This window comes from Marmota marmota, unplaced genomic scaffold (genome assembly GCF_001458135.2).
Source record: "Marmota marmota marmota unplaced genomic scaffold, marMar, whole genome shotgun sequence".
NCBI lineage: Eukaryota > Metazoa > Chordata > Mammalia > Rodentia > Sciuridae > Marmota > Marmota marmota.
Genome location: NW_025999894.1, coordinates 2,259,392 through 2,287,143, shown reverse-complemented (window position 1 = coordinate 2,287,143; position 27,752 = coordinate 2,259,392). Strand labels below are relative to the sequence as shown.

The following is a 27,752-nucleotide window of genomic DNA, read 5'->3' as shown; positions in this document are numbered from 1 at the left end:
CCACCCTCCCCGCCACCGTCATCCTGTGTGGTCTTGGGCAAGTCACTTCCCCTCTCAGTGCCTGGGTTTTCTCATCTGATCATGGGGCTTAAAAGTAGCCGTTTGGACCTCTGGACGGGGCTTGATCTATTGGTACCGAGAGCGTCAGGCAGCTGGGAGAGGTACTGGGCGATGTAGTCCGAACTGACAGGCCCCAGGCGCCCGCAAGCCAATTGGTGGGGAAGGGAGGCGGTTCTAGGCTGTCAAGAAAGAGGTGGAAGGTGTCAGGGCCAGAGGGGAGGCAGAGAAGAAGGTGATGGCAGAGCTGTTCAGAATGCTGGTGCTCCAGGAGTGATGGGCAGTTACCGCCTGGGACTGGGGAGGAGGCAGGCAGGCTCTTCCTGCCATTACCTGTATGTGCACACACCTTTGACCCCATGCATAGGTGGCCACATCACTTTTCTCTGACCCATCCCTACTGTCCTTACCTGGGGTCTCCACGTGTCTCCTGTGGACTGGGAGAATCTGAGTCACCAGCCAAGAATGTGGCTGCAGGGGGAAGGGACCAAGCAGCCAAAGGTACTAAAGGCATAAGCCACCCAGACTCTGTGCACAAAGGGCAGAAGCTGATGAGGTGGGCATTGGAATATGGCGAGTGACTGAACACATGAGGTGATCCTGTGCAGGGTGGGGAGATGGACCCTCAGCTGCAGTGTCGGTTTGGACCTTGCCAGGAATGGGTCCTGTGCTGATGGCAGGGTGGGAGCATAGTGGGGACTTCACAGAGGCTCAGGAAAACTCCCCCTCCAGGCCGGAAAAGGAATGTGAGCAGAGCTGACTACAAAGTGGAATGCTGGACATCACCCCAGACAAGACAGTCTTGTCCAGCCTTCCTGGGGCTCAGAGTTCAGCAGGAGAGGCAGGCCGAAATTTTGTCTTTTCTTAGTTTAATTTTATGGGTGAAAAAATTGATGCAGAGTGAAAAATGACTTGTCCAGGGTTTCACAGCTGGTGGGCAGGCTCTGTTGCTCCCTGAAGACTTCCATGGGCAGTGGAAGCCACAAAATGTGGTGGAGCATAGGCACGCACCCCTTTCCCAGGCCATCCTCACCGCGAAATCCATCCTCCCCACACACAGGGTGGCTACTTCCCTGAGAATGTCAAGGCCATGACCAGCCTGCGATGGCTGAAGTTGAACCGCACAGGCCTCTGCTACCTGCCAGAAGAGCTGGCTGCCCTACAGAAGCTGGTAAGGGGCCTTGGGCAGGCAGGGAGGTATTTTGTGGCTGGGGCTGGGCCAGGTGGGCTAAGCCTATGGAACTGACAAAGACATAGAGGAAGGACATGCAGAGCTGTGAGCAAAGCTGGCAGAGAGGGAGTGAGCCCTCCGTCCCAGAAGGTGAACAGGAAGAGGCCTTGTCTATAAGGGGAGGGAGGCTGCAGAAATGGATTGGCTCGTGGTGGCTTCTCCTGAATGGTGCAGAGCTGTGGAGACAGACAGGAACTCTACATCCCCTACCCACCCTGCTGAGCCTTTCCTCCCCTGTCCTGGCCTAGGAGCACTTGTCCGTGAGCCACAACAACCTGACTACACTTCATGGGGAGCTGTCCAGCCTGCCTTCACTGCGGGTGAGTACTGGCCAGGAGGCCTTCAGGCTGGGGTTAGGGACCCAGAGTCTGGCCAGAAGCTGGTAGAGTGCCCCTGAGTTTAATCACCAGTACTAGGAAGAAAAAGGGGCAGGGGGGATTGTTTGATCAGAAAATGTTTCCTTCTAGGCATGGTGGTGCATGCCTGTAATCTAGTGATTCAGGAGGCCGAGACAGGAGGATTACAAGTTCAAGACCAGCCTCAGCAACTTAGCAAGGCCCTAAGCAACTTAATGAGACCCTGTCTCAAAAAAACTAAAAAGGGCTGGGATGAAGTTCAGTGGTAAAGCGCCCCTGATTTAGATCCCCAGTACAAAAAGAAAAGAAAGGAAAGTTTTTCTGAAGGCCCCAGAGGATCGGACTTTTAGGTTTAAATAGGATTTCACCAGGAGGCTAGGAAAAGCCCATCAGTTGGAGGAACTGTGTGAACAAAGACCAGAGGTAGGAGAACACTCAGGCCTACCCTCTGGTGGGCTTCCCAAGAAGGCATCCGTCCTGACCGCTCTGCTCCTCCTGGGTATGGAAACCAGGAATCAGACTCTCACCATTTCTCCCTAGGCCATTGTAGCTCGAGCCAATAGCCTGAAGAATTCCGGAGTCCCTGATGACATCTTCAAGTTGGATGACCTCTCAGTCCTGGTCAGTAGTTACCCACCTGTCTGGCCCCTAGGCTGGCCCAACCCTCAACCATTTAGTCACCACCCATGACCACAGTCCTTGTGGGGCCATCATTATCTAATTTTACAGATAAGGAAACTGAGGCCTTGCCTGAGGTCACTGGTGGAGTCAGATCCCTAACCCTCACACCCTTCCTGCCAGGATCCTACTGTTTCCCTTTGTCCCTGAGCCACTTCCCCACCATCCACTCCCTGCTTAGTGTCCTGCCTGATCTCTGAGAATGGCAGAGGCTTGGCAGGGTGGGAACACCCCTGACCTGGGCATTGTCCCTTCTGCCCAGGACTTGAGCTACAATCAGCTGACGGAGTGCCCACGGGAGCTAGAGAATGCCAAGAACATGCTGGTGCTCAACCTCAGCCATAACAGGTGCTGACGAGGTGTAGTCAGAGTGTCTGGGGGACTGGGGCTGCGCTCTGGAACTAACTCAGGCAGCCCTGCCTCTCTCCCGCCCACCGCAGTATTGACACCATCCCCAACCAGCTCTTCATCAACCTCACGGACCTGCTGTACCTGGACCTTAGTGAGAATCGTCTGGAGAGCCTGCCACCCCAGATGCGCCGCCTGGTGCACCTGCAGACACTGGTGCTCAATGGGAACCCATTGCTGCATGCACAGCTCCGGTGGGCACCTGCACCAGTCATACCCCCACTCCCAGGAGCCCCGGCCCTACACCCTGTGTAGGCTGGCACCCTCAAGCTGGGCCTGTCCTTCCCGAGCGTCCTGATCCACCTCTTGGTCTTGTCTTTCTGTCTGCCTCACCACACAGCTGCCATTGGCCTTGTGCCTGTCCCTCCAATCCCCCATCACCACCAAAACCCCCTGTGTGGGCCCTTCCCCTGTCCCTGACATTTCATGTTTCCCTGGCAGGCAGCTCCCAGCCATGACCGCCCTGCAGACCCTGCACTTGCGGAACACACAGCGCACCCAGAGCAACCTCCCCACCAGCCTGGAGGGCCTGAGCCATCTTGCAGGTTGGCACTTCCCTGGGCATCCCTCTCCACTCCCTTTCTTCCTGATGAATTATGTGGGTTCAGCCTGCTCCTCCAGCCATAGCCCACAGTTAGGGTTTGTGTGTGTGTGTGTGTGTGTGTGTGTGTGTGTGTGTGTATGTGGTGCTGGGGTAGAACCCAGGGTCCCATGCACTCAAGGCAGTGCCCCACCGATGAGCTACCCTCCCCCAGCCGATACATTGTTTCTGTCTTTATCATGAGACTATTAATGGCATCAAATCATGAGCACTGAATTATGCCTAGACCTACCCCACGTGGAGTTTCTCCAAAAGAGCTGGCATTTATAATAGGGCTGGCAGTGCCCAGTGCCTGCTGTGGGGGCCCTGACTCGTGTTCCTCCTCACACTCTAGATGTGGACCTGTCATGCAATGACCTGACCCGGGTGCCCGAGTGCCTGTACACTCTCCCCAGCCTACGCCGCCTCAACCTCAGCAGCAACCAGATCACAGAGCTGTCCCTGTGCATTGACCAGTGGGTACACGTGGAGACCTTGAATCTGTCCCGCAACCAGCTCACGTCACTGCCCGTGAGTCCTGGACCTTGGCCGGTGGGGTGGAGGGAGGCTGCTGGGCTCAGCCCTGACCACCCACCCCTGTTCCGCTCCCCCGCAGTCAGCCATCTGCAAGCTGACCAAGCTGAAGAAGTTGTATTTCAACTCCAACAAGCTGGACTTCGATGGGCTACCCTCGGGCATTGGCAAGCTGACTGGCCTGGAGGAGTTCATGGCTGCCAACAACAACCTAGAGCTGATTCCCGAAAGCCTCTGCAGGTGCTGGGGCAGGGCTGGGCAGGAGGGGCCCTCAGCACAGAGAGTCCTGGAATCATAGCCAGAACCAGCCCGGTTGTCTTTGTGAGTCACATGAAATGAAGATGGGTCAGTTTGCCTCTGTGGCTGAAGACCCTGTGGTCCCATGCTAGCCATTCCCAATTTGGGTTCCCCAGAGGACCCCTTGGGAAGATGCTATTAGGGTGGAGGCCAGAAGGGTTCCAGTGCCAGGTGAATTTGGGACTCAGTGCTGCTTCCATCCCCTCCTGGAGGTCACAGTGCCCACTAGTGGGGTCTCCTGGCTCTGAGAAGTTCTTCAGGCAAAGGATGGAGGACAGCCCTCCAGTTCCTCTGGCCCTCCCTGCTGCCCCTCCCCCCTTGTCATTTCCCTGAGGTCCCCCACTGGCCCTGTCCTTACAGGTGCCCAAAGCTGAGAAAACTCATCCTGAACAAGAACCGCCTGGTGACGCTCCCAGAGGCCATCCACTTCCTGACGGAGATTGAGGTCAGGCCAGGCTGGGCCAGTGCTGGGGCTGGGGGGGTGGTCCTCAGAAGAGACGGCGCTAGCGGGTTTGCCCTGGAGGGGAGGCCTCCTGGTGGGGGAAGGTGAGCCCCATCATTCCTAGTGCCCTCCACAGCCAGCCACAGAGGCAGCCAGGATGGACGCCCTGGTCCTGGCCCCTGCAGACAAGAAGCAGAAGCCAGGCTCTGTGTGGCTGGGAGGGGGACCTGGACCAGCGCCAGCTCTGCTCCTCCCTGCTGCAGGTCCTGGATGTGCGGGACAACCCCAGCCTGGTCATGCCACCTAAGCCTGCTGACCCCGCTGCTGAGTGGTACAACATCGATTTCTCGCTGCAAAATCAGCTGCGGCTGGCAGGTGCCTCCCCTGCCACAGTGGCTGCCGCAGCAGCTGGTAAGTTAGGGAACATCGGGCTTGGGAGCCAGGATGCCTTTCTGGACATGGAGGATGGGGTTGGATGCCCAAGGGGCAGGTCCCCGTAGGGCTCAGCTGCACACCCTTTCCCCAAGCTGGGAGCGGGCCCAAGGACCCCCTGGCTCGCAAGATGCGGCTGCGGAGGCGAAAGGACTCGGCCCAGGACGACCAGGCCAAGCAGGTGCTGAAGGGCATGTCAGATGTGGCCCAGGAGAAGAACAAGAAACAGGAGGTGAGCCGAGACGGGACAGGCACACCACGCCTTGCTACCAAGGCAGGGGCATGGCTCCTGAGAGACCAAAGCAGACACCTAGAGATGAGATGGGAGACATGAGGGTCACTGAAAAGTGCTTATGAGGAAGATCCAGTGGTGACGGGCTTGACAGGGGCTTCTCCAGAAAGTCCAGGGCAGCTGGCTGGACAGTGCGCTTCCATTTCCCACAGTGCCTCAGGTGCTTCACCTGAAAACAGCTTCTCCGTCCCCTGCTGCACTCTGTCCAGTGGCGGCTGGACGAGCACATCCCTCTCACAGTCCCCTGATCCACACCAGTTACTGCAGAGGAGGGGTTATAGGTCAGGGTACAAAGCAGCATCCGCTTACCTTGCTTGTCCTAGTGTATGACCAGCACACCAGGGAACTCAGCACGTGTGTGAGAAAGCAGCTCTCTGCAAATAACACTGACTTATCCTAGTTAGTTCCCAGCGTATGTGAGAAGAGTCATTGTCCTTCAAGATGACATTTATCTGGACTTTGCAGCCTAGACTCACTCTCATCGATGCCTTAACTTGGCTGGGTTCTCAAGAATAGAGGGGCACTTTAGGGACATGGTATTTAACTGTCCTCCTCTTCTCCAAGAATGACACAGGACCCTGGGCAGATGGAATGTCCCGCGCAAAGGCCCTGGGGTGGGTAACAAGTAGTGGCTTTGCAGAGTCAAGCCATGTACTCTGACTGTGCCCCCAGGAGAGTGTGGACGCTAGGGCCCCCGGAGGGAAGGTGCGGCGCTGGGACCAGGGCCTGGAGAAGCCACGCCTCGACTACTCAGAGTTCTTCACGGAGGATGTGGGCCAGCTGCCAGGCTTGACCATCTGGCAGATTGAGAACTTTGTGCCGGTGCTGGTGGAGGAAGCCTTCCATGGCAAGTTCTATGAGGCCGACTGCTACATTGTACTCAAGGTGAGGCTGACCCCCTGGGGTCCATGTGGTCTCCAGTCTCCTAATCACAGTCTCCACCTGCACCTAGGTCCTGTGAGAGCTAGAGGTGGGCAGGCCAGGTGCAGGCAGGGTGGTGGAGGGAAGCCAGGCTGGGCCCCAGGAAGCTCATGGCTAGTGCCTTGGCTCGCAGACCTTTCTGGACGACAGCGGCTCCCTGAACTGGGAGATCTACTACTGGATCGGCGGGGAGTCCACACTGGACAAGAAGGCCTGCTCTGCCATCCACGCCGTCAACCTGCGCAACTACCTGGGTGCTGAGTGCCGCACCGTGAGGGAGGAAATGGGCGACGAGAGCGAGGAGTTCCTGCAGGTACCAGCCAGGCGGGGGCGGGAATCTGGGGTGCCGAGGGAGCTGGCCCAGAGGCAGGCAGGGGGCACTGCTGGAGTGGGGCAGGGAGATGAAGCCAAAGACGCTGGGCTTGAGGGTCCCCGGGGAGCTGGAGGCAGAGGCAAGACGGAGGTCTGGGGAGACCAAACGCCGCCAGAACCTGGGTTGGTGGAAGTGGGGTGGGGTCAGTGGTTGAGGGGAGGATGGCAGGCAGGGTGGAGGCTGTGAGGCCAATAGGCCGACACAGGGGTGGGAACCAGGTCCAAGGATTTGGGCCAAGAGAGGTGGGAGCTGTTGGGGGACAGGACCACAGGCTGGGTGCCAGGGAAGTGGGGCCAAGCCCAGCCTGGAATACAACACAGAGCCAGTTCAGCAAGGTACCCCACCAGGGTCACCAGCTGGTTGTCCGTAGACACTCCACATCTTGAGATCTTACCCAAGTTCACTGAGGTTTGCACTCCTCTGTGAACCACCTGTGCACACCCCTCGACATGTTGGCCCCACCTTTACAACACGGGTGGACACATTCATGTCATTGGGTCCCTATGCTCCAGTATGTGTGTGTTTATGAGCAAAGACTATTTTTGCTCCTTAACATCATCAGGGATTGGTAGCACCTGAGTCACTGCACCCAGCCTGGCAGGGCGTCTGGTTGGGGGAGGGGACAACCTGGTGAAGAACCCATGGCCTCACACACACACAGGTGTTTGACAACGACATCTCCTACATTGAGGGTGGAACAGCCAGTGGCTTCTACACTGTGGAGGACACACACTATGTCACCAGGTGAGGGGGTGGGAGTGTGGCACTGGCCTGCACTCTGCCAGGAAGGGTTGTATGGGAATGTGTTAGGAGTAAATCGGCCCCTTGGTCCACACTGAGCCACTCTTGTCCTGGTCCTCAGGATGTACCGTGTGTATGGGAAAAAGAACATCAAGTTGGAGCCTGTCCCCCTCAAGGGAGCCTCCCTGGATCCAAGGTGAGACCCCATGATATGAGGTAGAGGTGTTTGACCATCAGCCTCCTCTCTGCCTACAGGGTGCAGGTTTGGACCTCCTGAAAGAGGGGGCCCTCTAGCAGCACCCTTTTAACGCCTGTCCCACAGAGCTTGGCAGAAGGGCCCGTGAGGCCCTCTGAGAAAGGGGAGCTTACAGCTCATAATGATGAATTGTTTCTGGTGGAATCTGGGGTGTGGGACAGTCATTGTCCCCATGCCCCATCATAGCTCCTCCTTTCAAGGTTTGTGTTCCTGCTGGACCGAGGGCTGGACATCTATGTGTGGCGGGGGGCCCAAGCCACACTGAGTAACACCACCAAGGCCAGGTATGAGGGTATGGTATTGTGATTTTGTGCAAAGGAAAAGTATCATCTAAGAAGGGGTGTGGTCTCACTGAGAGCTTTGCATCTTGTTCTCAGGCTCTTTGCAGAGAAAATTAACAAGAATGAGCGGAAAGGGAAGGCAGAGATCACTCTGCTGGTGCAGGGCGAGGAACCCCCAGAATTCTGGGAGGCTGTGGGTGGGGAGCCCTCTGAGATCAAGAAGCATGTGCCTGACAACTTCTGGCCACCCCAGCCCAAGCTGTACAAGGTAAACCATGGTGTTGGGGTATGGGGTTAACCTGATTTCACTAGCCAGCTGGGGTCTGGGGACAGGCTAGCAGCACTGTGGTGGCTGTGGAATTTGGCCAGAGGAGGGTGCCCCCTCTGGAGTCTGGCTCTAAGAACAACAGCATGCATGTTACTAAAGGAACTTGGGCCTGGAGGGGGAGACATAGAGCCTGGTACCAGGCTCCCAACTTTAATTTTGTATGTGACAGGAAACTGGGGTTGTCTTGTGAGCAGGAAAGAGTCAAGAAAATTAGCAACAGTAAGGATCTGGAGAGGGCAGACAAGGAAAGCACCATTTTAAAAGCCTTGCCTTGCCGGAGTTGGGCACAGTGGCACACACCTGTGATCCCAGCAATTTGGGAGGCTGAAACAGGGGGATTGTAAGTTCAAAGCCAGCCTGGGGATTTAGTAAGACCCTGTTTCAAAATAAAAAATTAAAATTAGAGAAAGGTTTGGGGAGGTAGTTCAAAAATAATAATTGGGGCTGGGGCTCAGTAGAAGAGCACTTGCCTAACATGTCTGAGGCACTGAGTTCAATTTTCAGCACCACATATAAATAAGTGAATAAAGTAAAGGCCCATCAACATCTAAAAAAATCTTTTTAAATTATAATAATAATAAATTTTTAAAAATAGAAATAAAAGCCCTTCCACTGGCTGGGGATATAGCTCAGTAGTAAAGTACCTGGCAAGACCTGGTTTCCATCCCCAGTACCAAAAATAAATAAATAAATAAAAGCCCTTCCATAGAGTATCCTTAAAAAGACTTTGGGGTAGAAAAGGAAAAAACAGATCTCAAGATGAACGGATGTGGCTTGAGCAAAGGAGGCTGGACTCCAAATCAGAAGGCTGTTGTGGGTGGGGCTGATGTCCCGGACCCAGTCTTTGCCGTGCCCATCTCTTCCTCCTGCCAGGTGGGCCTGGGCCTGGGCTACCTGGAGCTGCCGCAGATCAACTACAAGCTCTCCGTGGAACATAAGAAGCGGCCCAAGGTGGAGCTGATGCCTGGGATGCGGCTGGTGAGGTGCACAGAACCGGGTACGGGGCTGGGATCTCTTCCAGGTGGCAAGTATTTACCTCCAGCCTCTGATCTCCAGCTGCAGAGCCTGCTGGACACGCGCTGTGTGTACATCCTGGACTGTTGGTCCGACGTGTTCATCTGGCTTGGCCGCAAGTCCCCACGCCTAGTGCGTGCTGCTGCGCTCAAGCTGGGCCAGGAACTGTGTGGGATGCTGCACCGACCACGCCATGCCACGGTCAGCCGCAGCCTCGAGGGTACCGAGGCGCAGGTGTGCTCCGGGATCCAGAGGCCAGCTTCCCTCTATCTGCATACCCCAGGGTCCCCTGGCCCCTCTGTGGTTGGTTGCTCTGCTAACCTGCAGAACGGGTCCAAACCTTTCTGTGGAACCACCTCTTCTACAAACTGCCCCTCCTAGTTCTGTTTCTTAGACTCCACCTCCCCAGGCCCACCCCACGTTCTCCCCTGACCCCAGCCCTTGGGCCCCAACCTTCGAACCCTAAGATTAACTCTGCTGGACCTCTCCCTGCTGCTCTCCCTTAGGTGTTCAAGGCCAAGTTCAAGAACTGGGACGACGTGTTGACCGTGGACTACACGCGCAACGCGGAGGCTGTCCTCCAGGGCCCCGGGCTCTCCGGGAAGGTGAAGCGTGATGCGGAGAAGAAAGACCAGATGAAGGCGGACCTCACCGCCCTCTTCCTGCCAAGGCAGCCGCCAATGGCATTGGCCGAGGTGGGTGGGGCCTGGGTGCTGGGCGGGGCCGAGGTAGGGCCAGGGAGGGGCCAAGTGAGTTAGGCCCATGGGGGCACGTACTGCCACCTGCAGGCGGAACAGCTCATGGAGGAATGGAATGAGGACCTTGATGGCATGGAGGGCTTCGTGCTGGAGGGCAAGAAATTTGCACGGCTGCCTGAGGAGGAGTTCGGCCACTTCTACACGCAGGACTGCTACGTTTTCCTCTGCAGGTGCCACCAAAGCACGCCTCCCTCTCTTGTCTTCCTCTGGGATTGGGGGTTCCAGCTCCTGTTCACTAACCTCTAACCCCACAGGTACTGGGTACCCGTGGAGTACGAGGAGGAGGAGAAGGAAGGCAAGGAGGATGGAAAGGCCGGGGCAGAGGGCAAAGAAGGCGAGGACGCAGCGGTGGAGGCCGAGGAGAAGCAGCCCGAGGAGGACTTCCAGTGCATCGTGTACTTCTGGCAGGGTCGGGAAGCCTCCAACATGGGCTGGCTCACCTTCACCTTCAGTCTGCAGAAGAAGTTTGAGAGCCTCTTCCCTGGCAAGCTGGAGGTACACCCAGGTGTACTCGGGGCTGTGTTCCCATGACCTTGGAAGCAAGGGGAGTGGGACCCAGTCCAAGGGAGGCTTGGGATCTAGGGGGCTGCCCCTGATTCTTCCACATCCTCAGGTGGTACGAATGACGCAGCAGCAGGAGAACCCCAAGTTCCTGTCCCATTTCAAGAGAAAGTTTATCATCCACCGGGGCAAGAGAAAGGTGGCCCAGGGCACCCTGCAACCAAGCCTCTACCAGATCCGGACCAACGGCAGTGCCCTCTGCACCCGGTGCCTGATGGGGTGGGCAGTGGTTGGCAGGAGTCAGGGAGCAAGCCCTGTCTCTTTACTGACACCCCTCCTCACCCAGGTGCATCCAGATCAACACTGACTCCAGCCTCCTCAACTCAGAGTTCTGCTTCATCCTCAAGGTGGGGTGTGGGTGTGAGCCAGGACCACAGAGCAAGATGGCATATGGGGTGTTGGTCATGACCCAAAGCCCCTGTACACTCCACAGGTTCCCTTTGAGAGTGAGGACAACCAAGGCATTGTGTATGCTTGGGTGGGAAGGGCATCAGACCCCGATGAAGCCAAACTGGCAGAAGACATTCTGAACACCATGTTTGACACCTCCTACAGCAAACAGGTGAGGTGGGGGTAGGTGGGCAGGTGAGCCAGAGCATGTGAGCTTTGGGCTGAACTGACCCTCCCACAGGTCATCAACGAAGGCGAGGAACCTGAGAACTTCTTTTGGGTCGGAATAGGGGCACAGAAGCCCTATGACGATGACGCTGAGTACATGAAGCACACACGGCTCTTCCGGTAGGGCCCTGTCCACTCCCCCAGCTTCCTTCTTCGTCCTGACCCTGTTGCATGTGACCTTGGCCTCATTTTGACCCCTAGGTGCTCCAATGAGAAGGGCTACTTTGCAGTGACTGAGAAATGCTCTGACTTTTGTCAAGATGACCTGGCAGATGATGACATCATGTTGCTAGACAATGGCCAAGAGGTGAGACACCACCCCCATCTCACTGACCCTGCCTGTTAGAGGAGGAGCCCCTCCATTTGGAAATAGGAATTACAGAATCACAAGAGGCACATTCCCACTCACCTGTGTGACCACCTTGCCTGTTGTCCCTGCCAGGTCTACATGTGGGTAGGGACCCAGACAAGCCAAGTGGAGATTAAACTGAGTCTGAAGGCCTGCCAGGTGAGTGGGGACAGATGCACAAGGCAGGTCTTGGGGTCTGGGAAGACTTCCTGTAGCCACTGTTCTCCTTCCTTTCCAGGTGTACATCCAGCACATGAGCTCCAAAGAGCACGAGCGGCCCCGCCACCTGCGCCTGGTCCGCAAGGGCAACGAGCAGCATGCCTTTACCCGCTGTTTCCATGCCTGGAGCACCTTTCGCCAGTCCCTGGCCTAAGCAGTGGCTTTTAGGCCTCAGGCCCTTGACAAGAGGTGCCTCCATCCACCACCTGCTCACTGAAAGTGTGCACAGGTGACAGCCCTACTTTATTACTCACCAGTGTCCCAGCACCCAGCAGCACTCAACCCCAGGCCACACCATTGGCAGAGTGGGGGATGTTCTAGGAACCAGCTGTCAGGCTCAGTGTGAAGCCTGCCCCATCCCCACCCCGGGCCAGGGATACGGCAGATGCTGTTGCCCTTTAAGAGATATTAAATGCTTTTATTTTCAATATTAAAAAATCAGTATTTTTAATATTAAAACAGCGCTAACTTTAAAAAAAAATGATAAGAAAAAAAAAAAAAACCAAGGTACAATCTACAGGGAAGCCCATCCTAACCAGCCTCCAAACACACACACACCCTGACTGGGCCTCAGCTCTGGGTGCCAGTCTCTCTCTCTCTCTCTCTCTCTCACACACACACACACACAGAGGCTGGGACAGGGTAGCCCAGGAGCAAGTACCAAAATAGTTTTAGAAAGGACTGTCCAGCCCAGCCCAGGCATTAGAAAAATACTCTTTGCAAAGGGGAAAGGATGGTGCATGGAGGGGGAAGTGGTCCAGCCGCCCCGCCCACCTGCTGTGTCCCTGTCCCCACGTCAGCAGCTCTAGGGCAGCCAACTGCTTTTAAGATGTTTCAGACATCCTGGGCCCAGAGATTCCAGGCTGCCCGGTGCCTTCACTTTGGGCTGTGGCAGCTCCAGGGCCCAGCATTGTCGGGGACAGGACAGCAAGTCCCACTGGGCCAACAGGTTAGCAAGTAGAGTCTATATTATGAGGCTTGGGATCAAGGACCCCAGCTTCAGAGCAGAGTAGGCAGTGGCTGGGACAGTGCTGGCCTTTCTGAGTCTGAAGGCCTGCCAGGTGAGTGGGGACAGATGGACAGGGCAGGTCTTGGGGTCTGGGAAGACCTCCTGTGGCCACTGTTCTCCTTCCTTCCCAGGTGTACATCCTGTACAGGAGCAACAGAGGGGGCTCTGGAGGCAGACGGCCTGCCCAAGGCAGCCCAGCAGTTGGACCAGGTTACATAGGTGCCCCTACTCAGCCTCCTGACTAGGACAGCAGGAAGGGTCCTTTAATGACAGTCTGAGGTGGACTTGCTGAGGCGCTAGCTGGATATCCAAGTGCTGGCCACATGTGACCTGCTCAAGCCAGGATGGGGTACTGCTGACCCCAGGACCAAAGAGAGAATAGGCAGCGTCTGTGCCCAGTGCTGCAGGGTGGACAGGGGCACTAGGGACTAAGTAGGTCACACAGATCTAGGGGCCTGAGGTAAGCAGAGGCAAGCGAGACCTTTCGCTGGGCCCAGGGTTTTGGGCTGATCCAGCAAGACTCACCCTTGGACCCTGGTGACTTCCTGGGAGAAGGGCTGGCCAAACAGGCCCCAAATCCCTACCATTGCACCTCCTAGTGGTTAGTCCTGGTCCTGCTCCAGACACGCTCAGGACCTCTAAGGGCCAACAACTGGGCCTCTAACTATGAAGACAGTGCTGGTGTAGGGCTCCTGAACTGGTGGGACATCCTGTGAGAGGCGACCAGGCTCCGGGAGCCCCGTCACTGCAGGGGCTGCCATGGAGCCCACTGCAAGCCCAGGACAGGGACCCCCAGAAGGTTGCACTGCTGACTGGTGAGAAACAGGTGGGCCTGGGCCCTGCCCTGCCACGCCTCATTTGATCAGGATGGTGCAGGTGGGGGCCTCATCTTCTGTCAGGTTCCTCAGGTTCCTTTCTGATTCCTCAGAGCTGGGAAGGGTGATGATCAGAAGGGTCAGGGCCAGAGGAGCCTTTGTGGCCCTAAGAAAGGGGCTGGAGAGATAGGGAGCTGGCCTCACCCCAGAAAATCCTTCACATCCTCCACTGTGACATCCCCTGTTGTGTCCAGAATGGTGTCGGCACTGGTGGCTGAGTCGATGGACATGGGTGAGAGAGTGACCTCAGGTGGCTCTGGGGTGTCTGCGGGAGGAAGTAATCAGCCCCTGCCAGGACCTCTCTACACCCTCTCCACAGGGAACAGACTCTTAATGCAGCCTACAGGGGATGTCACCTCAACAGGCACACACCCACCCAGCCCTGCCCAGCTTCCAGCCCTGGGTCAGCTGTCCCCTCCCGCAGAAGCCTGCCTACAGACAGCACCACCCTTCTCTAGGAGTGATGGGTCCCCTTTCATGCCCCACTCACCAGCTCCCTTGTGGGCAGGATCAGGACTTCCATCACGACTCTGTGGAGCCAGGATGATGCTTGGGTTCCCATTAGCCTGGCTCAGCTTGGGTGACTCTTGGACCCTAGGGCACAGATGGGGTCGTGATATGGACCACGGCAATGCTGCATACCTGCCTTCCTGCCCGAGCCTGAGGCATTACACCAGCCAGGACAGTTCCCAGGGTTGGGTGAGACCTGGCCCTGTCTAGAGGCCCCCTGCCAGGGGCTGCCTCCCCACTTACCTAGCCTGGGTGGCATCACGGGGCCAGCTGATGTCCAGAGAGCAAAGTGGCTCTGTGATATTGCGGGCACTCAGGGAGAAGCGTTCAAATTCTGATGGTGAGATCAGGTAAAAGCCTGTGTGGCAGGAGAGAGGAGGGAGTGCGCTTAGGAGCCGTGATGAGTCCCAGCCTTCTACGGGTTCCCTGCTCCAGTCTGTGCTGGCAGGCCTTCATGCTGACCATTCCCAGGTAGCCCCCTGGCCCCACTCAGGTCCCTTTTCTTCCTGGCCACTCTGGCTCACCTTGGCCATGGCGCGTGAAGACACATGAGGCAATGCCACTGATGTCCTCCTTCCGGATGCAGGAGTACTGCACCTGGGGCCGCAGGCCAGGCACCGAAAACACGTGCACATCACCCAGGTTTGTGAGGCAGGCCAGGCAGGTCTCGGCATAGTCCTCACAGGCCACACTGGCAAATGTGGCCAGAGCCACCTTGCGTACACGACAGCCCTCGTGGGCTGTCAGCTTGAACTTCGTCTTGGCACTCACCTTAGGCAGTGTGAACACCTGGTGGCAGATGGTCAGTGAGCAGGGCCTGGCCCAGTCCTCAGACCCCTTACTCACTCATGGTTGCAGACCACCAGCCCCCAGCTCACCCCAAAGGCCTCAGGTGGCCATACTGCCACCCTGCTTAGCCAGCCACCCTCTCCTCCTGCAGACTCAACCTGGGCTTCACTGTGTCCAGAAACCTCTGGCCTCCTTTACTGGCCACATCAACCACATCGACTCCTAAAGCTCTGTCTGGTATCCCTACCAAATCATAAACCCCTGGGACTGGACTCAAGGGGTCCCCACCATGCCTAGAGCCTTGTGGTGAGCAGGTCGTGGGGGGAGCTCAGCAGGTTTGGGCATCAAGATTCCACAGGGGCTGGCTGGGGGCACTGTGATGGGGCAGTATTTGGAAGGTCTCAGCAGGCAGAGGATGGAGGTAGGGATGGGGCTCTAGAGGAGAGTCTCCACAGCCCCAGCAGCTCACCTTGAACTGTTCCTCAGAGGCGATGAGCACAGCATGCCCACCCTGCATATCAGGCGCCTGTGCCAGGTCCCGAGAGGCCTCGTAGGGCTCAGGCAGTGGGCGACCACGCCCATCCAGCACAGCGATGGCCACCACAGGTGCCCGATGCATCAGCTGCACCTCCTTGCCCAGCACAGCCTCCACTGCCCGCTCAGGCCGCTTCTCACCACCTGCCACAGCTGCTGGCACCTCCAGCGCATAAGCAAACACGGAGCCCGAGTTCGTGCCTGCCCACATGGTGGGCCCATGGTGGGCTGCTGCAGGGCACAGACACAGTGAGGAAGGCACTCCCTGCAGGTCCTTCCCCACCTCTCCTGCACCGCCTGTCCCTTACCTCCCCAGGTAACCTCAACCTAACCTACTGCATGGCCTGAGAGGCCAGCTCTGCAGCTGACTCAAGTCTCAGCCTGGGATGTAGCCCTTGTGCAGAGGCACAAGCTATTTAAGAGCACCCGCATGAGGACTTCAGTGGCCCCCAAACTATACCCTGATCTTGCCAACCCTTCCTGCTGTACCCTCCTTCCTGTCACTCATGCCCCAAGCCCCACAAGCCATCTCCCCCTACTACCCATCACTGATTCTGTCCACACACTAGTTATCAGGCTCACCCTGCAGTGCACACTGGCCCTCCTCATCCCTATGTAGCTTATTCCCCACATGGTGACCAAAGGGTGCCTTTACCAAAGAACCCTGGGCTTGGGAAGAAATGAACCAGGGCTCTTACCCAGGACCCCATCCCCCCTGCCATGTGTGAACTGAGTGGAGAATCAGAGCCACACAAGGCCATTCCCAGGGCAGGCATGGACATCTGCCACTCTGCATCCTTGAGAACCGAGGCACCAGAGCAACAGCCACTGGGAGCCCAGCCCCAGGTGAAAAGTCCCAGCAATGAAGCATGTCAGCTGCAAGACAGAAGCCCAGAGCAGGACGTGGAACAGTGAAACCCCAAGGCTGTATCAGCCACGTCCAATGGGAAACCTACTGGACAAAGATCCTCCAAAATTAAATGATATCAGAAAGAGGAGACCCAACCTGAACACGAACTGAGACTTGGGAATAGCCTGGGTTCCATGGGACATGAATGGGCAGCAGGGTTGTGCCTGGGTTTCTGTTTAAAAACTTCAGCAAGATTCAACAGCAGCGTGGGGTAGCATAAAACAGAAGTACACACCTGCTGATGGTGGGTGAGGTGCATGGGATGACATTTTTGTGTCATCCCATTTTGGGGGGATGTACTCCCATTTTTGTGTTTGAAATTTACCATTATACATTGTAAAGATCAAAGAACAAACCAACATACCCAGGACCTTACAGGGGCTCCAAGCCACCCAGACAAAGCCATGTCCTCAGCACACTGGCATGGTGGCCAATACAGAGCAATCTTAGCCTCTCCCTTCTCTGCCCTCACTCAACTCACCCTAGCCCTGTGGCTCTGTGGCTCCTACCCACAGCCGTAGGCCCTTGGCACCAGCCTGTCCCTTACTGGATCTCAGACCTTGGGCTCCCTTTTCTTTTTTTTCCTTCCCAACACTGGGGACTGAACCCAGGGGCCCTCTACCACTGAGCTGCATCCCCAGTCCTTTTTAAATTTTGAGACAAGGTCTCACAAAGTTGCCCAGGCTGGCCTCCAACTTGCAATCCCGCTCCTCCTCCTCACTTGCTAGGATGAGAGGTGCTGGCTGCTTCTTTTTTTGGGCCAGGGAGGGGTGTACTGGGGATTGAACTCAGGGGCCTCAACCACTGAGCCATATTCCCAGTCCTTTTTTATATTTTATTTAGAGACAGGGTCTTGAAGAGTTGCTTAGGTCCTCACTAAATTGCTGAGGCTGGCTTTGAATTCACAGTCCTCCTGCCTCAGCCTCCTAATCTGCTGGGATTACAGGTGTGCACCACCACTCCCAGCAGTTACCTTTCTTGCTCAAGTCTGCGGGGTCTGCCCAGATCACTAGCAATACCTCACCATCAGCCCCAGCTGGCAGGTGGGGCTGTATGGTAGCCAGGGTGTCCCCATCACCAGTGCAGCCCCACACAGTGGATGTTCAGTGATACTCTCCGATGTCCTGGAAGGCCTGGTCCCACTGCTTCCCCCCACCCGTTTCCTAGATAAACAACTGAAGCCAGCCTCTCCAATCCCCGACCCGGCACTGGCCTCACCATCTCGAAGGAATGTGTCAGCAAAGTAGAGGCAGCGCACGACACCAGAGAGGGAATCATCAGCAGAGCGGGGCTCGATGCGGCGCTGCACGGGTGTCATCTCAACATCATGGGGACAGGCCTGTTCGGCCAGCTGTGCATTGGCCTCCTGCAACTAGAAGGAGCAGGGGCTCCTGAACGTGGTCTCCCTGATTCCCAGCTGCTCTCATTCTGCTTGCCTGACATTGATCATCACCCATCCACCACATTTCTAGCCCACTCCACTCGTGCAGGGGGCTGAGCAGGGAGCACAGTGAGTGCAGGAACCCTGGGGCTCTGGGCCAGAGGACAGCTCCCAGGCAGCCCACCCCACTCACCTTGCTGTTGGCATTAGCCACACGCTTCTTGCCTGAGACGCGGCTCTTGCGGATACGCCGGAAAGACTGGCGCAGTGACTTCTTAAGGGACTTCACCCGGGACAGTGGCCCCTCCATGGCCAGGGAGTCATTGGGATGAAGAGTACACCTGGGGACAGATAGGAGCCAGTCATGCAAGGAGCAGCCATTCCTGCTGGCCCCAAGGCCAGCACTGCAAACCCCAGCTCAGGAGGTCAAAGCCCCTCTGGCACTGCCTTGTGGTCCCAACAGCTGCTGGTGCTTAGGGTGTCCCTCAGAGCTGCCAGTGATTTCTCACAAGGCCACAGAGGTTCCCAGGACTTTTAAAACCAGCCTGCTTTGGCCATACCAAACTTCAGAAAGGAAGACTCAGACCCAGATCCCATCTCACTGGGACTCCAGCCGCCCGTCCACCTGACCTCCCCACACACCTGGCCAGCACTGGGCTCTTGCGCTGGTAGTCAAAGAGGCCAAAGCCGTGGCTGGTGCCAAAGGCTACAAGGCTCCATTCGGCGTGGAGTGTGACGGCGGTGACAGCAGCAGGTGGCAGGCACTGTACTAGCACACGGGGCTGGAAGCCAGCAGGCCAAGGCAGTGGCCCTATACGTGGGCTCAGCCGCTCGTGGCCCTTCCACGTGAAGCCTTCTCGATCCTGGAGGAGGTCTACACTGGCCACACTAACTGCCTGCTCTGTCGGCACATCGCTGAGCTCGAGCACCAGCACCTAAGCCCCAGCCAGGGCAGGGAGGAATCAGTACAGAGCAGGGTGCCCCTGGCCCCACCCCAGCCAAAGGTGCTAACCACCAAGCAACATCCCAGCCCTTTTTAAAAAAAAAATTTTTTTTGACAGGGTCTCACTAGGTTGCTGAGGTTGACTTTGAACTTACAATGCTCCTGCCTCAGCCTCCTGAGTAGCTGGGATTACAGGTGTGCACCACCAAACCCAGCAGGATAAGTACTCTTTGAATGCTTCCTGTACACCAAAGCCCTCACTGAGCATCAAGGAACATAGTGGACACCAAAACTAACTGATGCCTTTTTTTTTTTTTTTTAGAATTTTTAATATTTATTTTTTAGTTTTCAGCGGACACAACATCTTTGTTTGTATGTGATGCTGAGGATCGAACCCGGGCCGCACGCATGCCAGGCGAGCACGCTACCGCTTGAGCCACATCCCCAGCCCCTGATACCTTACCTCACAGACAGATAATTCAATCTTACCTGAGCCTATCTTTCACTTAGCAATAAGCACACATTAAGCACCTTCTGTATACTGTGCAAATACTAAGGATATGGCACTGACCAAGTCCCACTGGTCTGTCTCTCTTAGAATGAAGTGCCCTCCCTTTTCCCCAAGTCTCTGTCTCATGGCAATAAGCTCATACTGAGTATCTTCTGTATACTGTGTAAGTGCCAGAGGCATAAATAGCATTGCCTGAGATCCACTAGTCCTTGCGCTCCCAGAGTTCATTTGACTCTCACATTCCTGCTCCTGGACCTAAACCTCCATGGTTTCCCTGCCAGAGCCTCACTCAAGGCACCCAGTGACAGACCCCACTTGGTACCTGTCCTCATTCCAGCCAGCCCCAGGTAGGCCCCATTCCCACCCACTACCAGACTCTTCATTTCAGGCCCACCTCTTCTAGGAAGCTCCCCTGTCATGCCCAACTTGGGGACATCAGCCTTACCTGGCCTGCAGTGCCAGCCACCACCATCTGAGCTGTGTACTTGCAGAGCACAACCTTCTGCACACCAAGCCGGGGATCATCACTGTAGGGGTCAAAGCAGCCCACCTGAGGGGACAGGAGGGAATGAAGACACTGGGCAGAGCCAGGACAGGCTCCATGAGGGGAGGAGTCTCACCTTGCGGAAGGGTGGCCAGTCGTCCTCAGCAGCCTGGCCCAGGCTGTCGGTATGTTCACAGTCTGTCTGGAAGAGGCCAGCTGTGCTCAGCTTGTAGAGCGGCCGCAGCGCCACACCAGATGCATCCCAGAACCGCACAGTGCCATCCTCGTGGCTAAAGGGAGGGCAGATGTCAGGACCATCCCTGGGAGGCCTGCACACCCCTTCTTCCATGAGTCCATCAGCTATTCACTGAGCACCTACTGCATATACCAAATACAGGTTGAAAGCATGGGACACACATTAAGCTTCTATCAGATAAGGCAAACAGGTACTTGGTACATGTAGGCCAAGCTACTTCTATCACATGCACCTGGGGCTTTGAACAGGGTGGGAAGGTGTGGTAACGATGACCATGAAGACCAGGAGATGGCGGAGGGCAAAATGCAAGAATAGAAGACTAGGTCAATTCTTTCCCATTGGAGTTACCCAGCAATCAGAAAGGACACAGTGACCAGGAGCCAGGCAGTCACAGAACAGAGTACAGGGAAGCCCAGGAGAGACCAGCTGAGGCCCAAGGTAGCCACATAAGCAGAACAGCAGTAAGACTGGGGAGGCAAGAAGGAAGCAGGCAGGGGCTGGGGGAGGAGCAGACAAATCTAGGGCACCGCTTCAGGACACGCTGTAGAGCCCAAGTGAGGTCCCTGGGCAGTAGGGGAGCCCAGAGTCAGGGCATGACGTGTGTGTAGACAGGGCTGGAGCCCGAAAAACACAGTAAATTCTTAAGCTATGGAAGGCTTGCTGCTGTCGGAGGTTGGAGGGTTCCACCACAGGCAGGAAGAAAGGGCAGGACAGGAAGTAAGGCCTGAGTCACCAGGCACGTCAGTGCCCGCCAGGCCCAGGTCAGGCTCTGCAGCACCTGCCTTGGGCAACTTGGCGTGGGCCAGCCCAGATTTTCCGGTCCCAAGGCAGGCAGGCCAGGTGGGTGGAGCCTTGGGGTTTGCTGGAGCTGAGTTCCAGGCCAAAGGCAGAGCAGGGTGGAGCCCTGAGCCAGGATCTAGGGAGGCTTCATCCAATCCACCCCAGGCAAGGGGGGACAACCTGGGCCTGCTACAGCCAGCACTGAGTCACCTGGCATCTCAGTTCCTGCAGGATCTGGGATGGGCAAGGGGCATGCCATGCCTGGTGGATACAGGATTTTGCTCAATGCACATCCCTAACACCTACCCAGTCAGCAGCAGCCCTCGCTGTGATGGCTCCTGGGCCAGGTTCCGGCCCCCAGTAATGGGCCAGCTCTAGGAAAGGACAGTAAAGATGTGAACACAAGGTCAGGACCAAAGACACCTCCCCCTCCCCCTGGGCATACAATTCAGTATTTCCCCACATCCCCACCTTCAGGCCTGAGCCCAGCATTCCAACAGGAACACACTCCCTCCATAACACCTCACCCACAGGACACCTGGGCACCCACCGAGGCACTGGAGATGAGCTGGGGGCTCTGCTGCTCGCCAGCACTCACGATGCGGGCCCACAGCTTGGCAGGGACATTAGCAACATGGGCAGAGCAGGTGATGGCCGATGAGTGCAACGGGGCCAGGTAAGGGGCAGGCACAGATGGCCAGCCAGGTGTCTGTAGGTCAAGCACCACCAGTTCCTCTTCCAGAAGCACAGCCAGAGCCTGTGGGTCGTCGAATTCTGTGGGATGGAGCAGGGTGAGCTCAGTCACAGGCAGTGTTTGGCGGGGTTGGGAAAGGTAGGGCACACACCATCCTCAGGCCGTGTGCTATGCACTGTGAAGAAGTCAATGATGCGGGAGGTGAAGTCCAACGTCACCAGCGTCTCAGCTCGCAGCACACTCACACAGTGGCGGTCACCATAGCTGGCGCGGGGCATACCACCACTGAAGATGATGAAGTGGCCCCTGCAAGGAAGGTCATGTGAACTAGAGGCCTTGGAACACACACTGCACAACCCAGCAAGGGCTTCACCTGTTGACCCAGAACCCACCCTTCCCCCAAGCCAGGTGCAACCCCCCCACCCACATACTCCCTCACATACCCCGATTCACAGTTCCGCCACAGAATCTTGTTGATGGCCTTGCAGGGAAAGGGGCCTGGGGAGTTGGGACAGCGTCAGACCTCCCATTCCTGGTCTACCTTGAAGCTTCCTCCTGCCTCTCCCCAGGGGAAAGCAACATCACCCCAACCATCCCCCCAAGGGGTCTCCCTTTGCAGACCTGGCTGGTTATTGCCCCCCACCAAGGCCAAGTGGCCCTCTAGACGCCACCCTCTGCCTCAGGCCTCCCCAGCACTCACCATAGGGAATGGTGGCTACGGAGGGCTGCAGAGTTGGGGAGCCGCTAGTGTCCACGGGCCAGATGGCATAGCTGCCATCACTGTGCGAACTGATGATGGTACCACTGTTGCGCCCCCAACAAAGACTCTCCAACTGCTGTAATGGAGGCAGACAGGCATGAGCCTGTGGGTGTGTGCATGGGCCCAGACTAACAGAGGGCAAGCCTCACCCCTACCTGGTTCCCCAGGAAGACGTGGTCAACACACTGTGCAGCCTGGTTCCAGATGACCAGCAGGCCCCGGCTGTAGCCAATAAGAATCTTGGTGGGGTCCCGGAGGTGTCCCTGGAGTGACTCCACAGGGCCCAGAGCCTTTCCACAGCGGTAGTCATCTGGCACACTACAGAAGGAGCCCCAGTGAATTGGGAGAAGTTTCCAGTCAGAGTGGGTGCTGAGCAGCCTGCCTATGGCTCACCTGCGCAGAACCTCATCTGGGCTGAGGGTCTGCCTCTCAAGCAGTGCCAGGGTAGTGACATCCAGGAAGTAGATGCTACCTCCCTCAGTGCCCAGAGCTGCCGTGTTGCCAGCGGCCATCAGCAGAACCACTGTGATACGGGTGAGGCTGGACGGGGTGCTGCAGAGGATATGGGTAAGAGAGTGAGCCCAACCATTTGCTGAAGAGGATGTGGAGAGGGATGGGACTTACTGCCAGTCCTACCCAGTCCCTATGCGCTCACCAGGGCCTTCTTACAGAGCAGGATGGCACCTCGGGAAGGCGACACTGCAGTGTAATTAGCCTGCTCAATTATTCATCAGGCAAGAAGAGGGATAAAAATAGGTTTCCCAAGTCTCTGAGAACTCCTGGCTCCTCCCACCACTAGGAAGCAAACTCAGGCACGGGGGCACCGCCCCAATGATGACCAGGAGCTCCAGCTCCAGGACTAACACAGCCATCCTGATCCCCACCCAGAAATCCTTTTACCAGCTCTCTGGATGCCTCCTGACTTTGAAGGAGCGCCAAATGGCCCTTACCTGCAGAGGCGAGGGCTGCCCAAAAACCAGCCCGTGGGTCAGGAATCCCCCACTCTAGCCACTATGGGCAGGGACGGGGAGGGAGAGGGCCAGGCCCATTGTGTTATATCTGGAGCATCCTGCCAACACCTACTATACCTGTGGGACCCTCCTGTCCCCAATCCTGTTTGTTCACCCATGCACACAATGGCTTACCCCCTACTCCCAACTCAAGGGGTCAGGGGACCTCTGCTTGTCTGAAACCCTGTTCCAAGCCCCAGAAACCCCCAATACCACAGGGAGTGCAGTGTCACACCACAGGCCCATGAAGTTTGGCATATAACACGTTATCTCCTAGGGCTCATGGCCACCAAAGATTCCCAGTCAGTAGCACAAACCCTGCCTGCTTGCCTCAAACCCCACCAGAACCTCCCATCTAATTTGAGAAGTCCAGAGCACAACTTAGCCAAGCAGGGTCCTCCCAGGGCCAGACTCAAACATACCCCCCCACCCCAAAGAACAGCCCTACTGGCATGCCCGTCTCTCCACACCTTGACACAGTTAGCCCTCAGGCCTCCCTAGGATATTCCCCTGCTCAGGGGTCCTCCAGTACCTGGCACCATCAAAGCCAGGCCGGCTGGGCAGCTGGAAACTGAGTGCCTCCTCCAGGTGGGCACAGCCATTATGATGGATGATTTCCCAGAGATGCAGACTGCTGTCATCTAGCAGGGTTAGGAGGCGGCCCTGCGGGGTGCAAGCAGAGACCAAAATTGGGTTGGCCTGGAGAAATGGGAGGGCATGGGAACCACAAGGAGCTGGCTGATAGGGAGCAGAAGCTCACCTGACCAGGCAGGAAGTGCATCTGAGTGACAGTGGCCGCATCCCGGTGCAGGCCCGTGAATTCCACACCGGGTGCACCATAGCTGAGGGTGACTGGTCAAGGACAGAATCATGCAGGCACAGGCCAGAAAACCTTATGCACAAGCCGCCTTCCCCAGGATAATTTTCATGGGTTTTGCCCAAGACCTACCTACCGGAGGTTCCAAGACCCAGTGAGGCCCCCTTCCTTGAAGAAGCTTCAATCCTGCATTCCCAAGGTTTTCCTAGGCTCAGAGTACAGGCTCCATGCAGTTGCTGCAAGTCAGTATTGCTTTGGGGTCTTAATTTCCTCATCTGTAAAAATGGGCTAATGGCACCTTTCAGGGCAGCTGCAAATCAAGTGAGAATAAAATCTCGCCGAGCATGCTTGGTCCAGACCTGGCACACAGGTGGGGTTCTGCTCTATTTCAACCTCAAATATTTGTATGTGCCTATGAAGGCCGAGAGCCTGGTGGGTTGGGATCTTGCAGGCCAGAGACACAAGGTCAGGCCCAAACAGGGAAGCCCAGAGCAGAGTCCAGGCTGCCTTTTACCACAGCTTCAGGCCCATCGCCAGTTCTGGGCAAAGAAATCCACTTCCCTCCAGGGCAAGTGGCCAACAACCCCCACTGCACAAGAGCAGAGACCCCAGACTGCCCATTTTACAGATGAGCACATGGACACACGTGAAATGCTTGAAATGCCCCGTGTCAGTGCCTAGAGTCCCAATAACTCTAGGGTTGATGGTGGGTGGATGGCAAGGCCTGAGAGGGCTCAAGAGAGAGGGTTTAGGGAGGGGTCAGCAGTGTTGCCCCAGTGACAAGGCAGGAGCCGTTGCCTGGAGCTTGAGCTGGGATTCTCTGCAGGAGCCTGGCTGGGACAGAGAAGAGGACAAAAGAGGGAGCAAGAGCAGCTGGGCGGGAAGCAGGGTCGCCAAGGAGATGGAGACTGCCCTGCAGGGGGAGGGGCAGCTTCTAAGACCACAGTTGGCCCTCTCCAGCCTCAGTTTCCTAACCCCAGGAAACTCCAGGCTATGGTGATTTAGAAGGAGGGAAGCAAAGGAGAACCCCTGGGCCTGGCCTCCTCTGAAGCTCATGTCCTCATCTGTATTTCAGGTTCACTGTGACCGTGAGGAGCCAACACACAAGAGATCAGCCACAGGAGAGAGAGCTCCAGAGCTAACAGCAAAGCCTATACAGGTGCTATGAGATATGGTGAAAGCCCTTGGGACACAGAAAAAGAGACTGCAGGGGCACACATGTGAGAGTTACACACCCACAAGAGGAGTGGGCAGCAGGCAAAGGCCCTTGAGAAAGCAGGGGGCATCTCAGCCCAGCCACACTCCATAGAGCCAGCAAATAGCTCATAAAGGCCCAGATACTTCCCTACTTGGCCAGTGTTCCCAGCCCTGGGGTGAGGAGACCCCCCCACACCCTCCCGCTTCTAGGCACCGGCTTATTTTCTGCTGACCAATGTCTACCATCAGGGTACTGAGACCCAGAGCACCACCTACAGGGGGGCAGTCACTGGCACCCTCACGAAGCAGCCGCTGGCCAGACTTATACCGCAGTTTCCTGAAGAGCAGTTGGGGTGGGATTCTGTAGGGCAGGCAAGGAGGCAGTCAGCTGCCTGCCACTACCCCCCCACCCTGGCCTGCAGGGAAAATGCCCGCTTTGTACAGCTCACATGGCCCATTGTGCACCCGCCAGGATCCAGGTGGGGGCCGTGCTATGCTCACCATGCCCAGCCTGGCACTGCCCCTGCCCTCTTGGCTGAACACACATCTTCGAATTCAAATACACGTGTGCACCCACTCAACAGACCCCCTCCCCAGCCCATCCACCACCTTCAATGCGATCATGGCCCAGACTCCTGCTCCGTTCTCCCCAGTCACAGTTGTTGGGATGATGGCAGGGTCGCCTAGGAAACTGGCTGGCTCAAAAGCAGCAAGGGACAGCTGTGGCCACTGCAAACCAACCCCTCCCATCGCCATACACTCAGTCTACCAGCAAAAGTACACCGCAGTCTCCAGGAAGAGTTGTCCCAGGCCTGTCAGGCATACAGACAGTACCAACCTGCTCCAAGATCCCAGAACCCACTGGGGCCTCCACAAAGTACCTGCCAAGGCTGGAACCCCAGTCACAGGGAAACGCATGCAGGTGGTCCTGAACAGGCCCTGAACACCACAGTTGCAAAGGATACATTTTGACAGCTCCAGACCTGGTGCCAATTGCCATAATGCGAAGTTCAGGGTCGAAGGCCAGGGCGCTGGGCTGGTTGGGGAAGCCATGCTCCACAGTCTGTAGGGAAGAAGAGGGCTGCTGGGGTGTACACACCCTGAAGCCCACCCCAAGGCAGCTTCCAGGCTCTGCTGCTGCTACACGGGGATCAAGAGTCTGTTCCTCCTACTTTCTGTACCTCCAGTACACAGGAAAGTGGCTGAGTCCCCAGGCTCTACCATGACCTTGCTGTATGCGTGGCACATGTAGGCCCCCCCTTTGCCAAGCCCCTGTTCCCCTCAATGCCCATGTTGACACACTGTGCACAAGATTCTAGCAACAGAGAACAAGGCTCAAAGAAGCACAGGAATTAAAAAGATCCCACCTGCCCCATGGGGATTCTGCACCCCTTCTTAGAGGCACAAACTGAAGCTGGTGAAGTGTTGTACTGCCAGGGGTCACATATGAAGTCCGTGGCACTCCCCAAAAAAACAGATCCTACATGGTGGTCAGAGGTCAAATTCAACACCCAGGACATCTAGGCAAAGGCTTCTCACTCCCTCCAAACTCAGGGAGACTGAGGCCCTGTCAGCTTTCTGTCCAAATCCTGAGGGTGTCACCCCACATTCCCACCTGGAAACAGCCAGGCAACATGAGTACCAGTCCCATCAATGCTGGGGAGGACTTTAAGGCAACTTGTATACTGTCCCAGTGTTAATGGTACTGCTAGCCACCCAGTGCTCAGCTCCCTGTAGGGCCAATCCCAACACAGTGCAGCCCCTTCCCCACCCACCAGGCTCCCATGCATGTTCTTTCCTTTGGCCAAGCTATGCTTCTCTCCATTTGCCTACCCCAACCGCAAGAGCCCTCACTCATCCCCCAAAGCCTAGCTGGGAGGGCCTCCCCAGGAAACCAGCACACCTGGGCCCTAGCCCCATTCTGAACACCACTCTGGGATGCCCAATGTGGGCCACCACCTCAGGAAGACACACATTCCTAAGACACCCCATTCCTAGCCTGCCTGTCACCCTAGCCTCAGCCCATCCAGGAGGGAACTGAGCCCTCTAGGCAGCTGGCTTGGCTACAGCCTGGCTATCAGCTGTCATAATACTCACCAAGCCCATTTCCCAATGGCACTGGAAACGGCGAGCCCACCCAAAGGCTAAGTTGCCCATTTGATTAGAGAGTCCTCTGGCATGCCCTTGCTGGACCTGATCTTTGTCTAGCCAGTCCCAGGTTACAGCCTAGCATTCAGCAGTCAGGTACATACGATATCTGCACCAAAAATTCCCACAGTCTTGAGTTTCCTCGTTTAAGAAGAGAGGAGACTAGGTCACTTGTCTATCATCTTCATCCTTCAAACCCCACGTGCAATCCATTCCTGAGCTCCGTTAGCTCAGCTTCAACACGTACACAGAGGTCACCCTTCCCACATTCTACAGCCCCTATCTGCCCCAGGCCTCAGACCACACCTGCCTGGACTAGCACTCACTGCAGTCTGTTCCCCACCCCCACAAAGAAGCCAGAAAATGCCTGTGAAAATCATCTCCTTGTCCCTCCTCTGCACAAGACCTTCCAGGAGTT

General features: G+C 56.5%; 2 protein-coding genes across 2 annotated transcripts; one reads left to right on the top strand and one right to left on the bottom strand.

Moving 5' to 3' along the window:
• Positions 1 to 81: 81 nt before the first annotated feature.
• Positions 82 to 12,164, top strand: Flii (FLII actin remodeling protein). Its single transcript, XM_048795287.1, has 31 exons — positions 82 to 86; positions 143 to 161; positions 1,118 to 1,228; positions 1,537 to 1,608; positions 2,185 to 2,265; positions 2,585 to 2,670; positions 2,763 to 2,924; positions 3,172 to 3,275; positions 3,666 to 3,841; positions 3,927 to 4,084; positions 4,502 to 4,586; positions 4,847 to 4,994; positions 5,111 to 5,247; positions 5,980 to 6,192; positions 6,362 to 6,541; positions 7,263 to 7,345; positions 7,464 to 7,538; positions 7,799 to 7,882; positions 7,976 to 8,147; positions 9,081 to 9,185; positions 9,264 to 9,455; positions 9,728 to 9,916; positions 10,010 to 10,149; positions 10,234 to 10,474; positions 10,593 to 10,747; positions 10,827 to 10,887; positions 10,974 to 11,102; positions 11,172 to 11,278; positions 11,360 to 11,465; positions 11,601 to 11,666; positions 11,746 to 12,164. The coding sequence occupies exons 1-31, from the start codon at positions 82 to 84 to the stop codon at positions 11,878 to 11,880; spliced, it is 3,777 nt and encodes a 1,258-aa protein (XP_048651244.1). The 3' UTR covers positions 11,881 to 12,164.
• Llgl1 (LLGL scribble cell polarity complex component 1) lies at positions 11,984 to 26,346 on the bottom strand. Its single transcript, XM_048795335.1, has 21 exons — positions 26,152 to 26,346; positions 23,933 to 24,014; positions 23,705 to 23,835; positions 22,556 to 22,714; positions 22,318 to 22,480; positions 22,103 to 22,238; positions 21,846 to 21,900; positions 21,554 to 21,708; positions 21,259 to 21,482; positions 21,015 to 21,082; positions 19,809 to 19,962; positions 19,634 to 19,738; positions 18,377 to 18,669; positions 17,928 to 18,075; positions 17,572 to 17,725; positions 15,379 to 15,674; positions 14,645 to 14,909; positions 14,364 to 14,478; positions 14,101 to 14,204; positions 13,755 to 13,875; positions 11,984 to 12,122 (listed from the first exon to the last, which is right to left on the bottom strand). Exons 1-21 carry the CDS (start codon positions 26,184 to 26,186, stop codon positions 12,044 to 12,046), a joined length of 3,042 nt encoding a protein of 1,013 aa, XP_048651292.1. The 5' UTR covers positions 26,187 to 26,346; the 3' UTR covers positions 11,984 to 12,043.
• Between the last annotated feature and the right edge of the window lie 1,406 nt (positions 26,347 to 27,752).

Coding starts and splice junctions, on each gene's coding strand:
- Llgl1 (XM_048795335.1), bottom strand. CDS start 26,186: ATGGCAATTGGCACCAGGTCTGGAGCTGTCAAAAT. Junction 23,836..23,932: donor TGCACTTCCTGCCTGGTCAG/GTGAGCTTCTGC, acceptor TGCACCCCGCAG/GGCCGCCTCCTAACCCTGCT. Junction 18,076..18,376: donor AAGAGCCCAGTGCTGGCCAG/GTGTGTGGGGAG, acceptor ATCTGTCCCCAG/GTGTACTCTTCATCCCAATG.
- Flii (XM_048795287.1), top strand. Junction 1,229..1,536: donor TGGCTGCCCTACAGAAGCTG/GTAAGGGGCCTT, acceptor GTCCTGGCCTAG/GAGCACTTGTCCGTGAGCCA. Junction 4,587..4,846: donor ACTTCCTGACGGAGATTGAG/GTCAGGCCAGGC, acceptor TCCCTGCTGCAG/GTCCTGGATGTGCGGGACAA.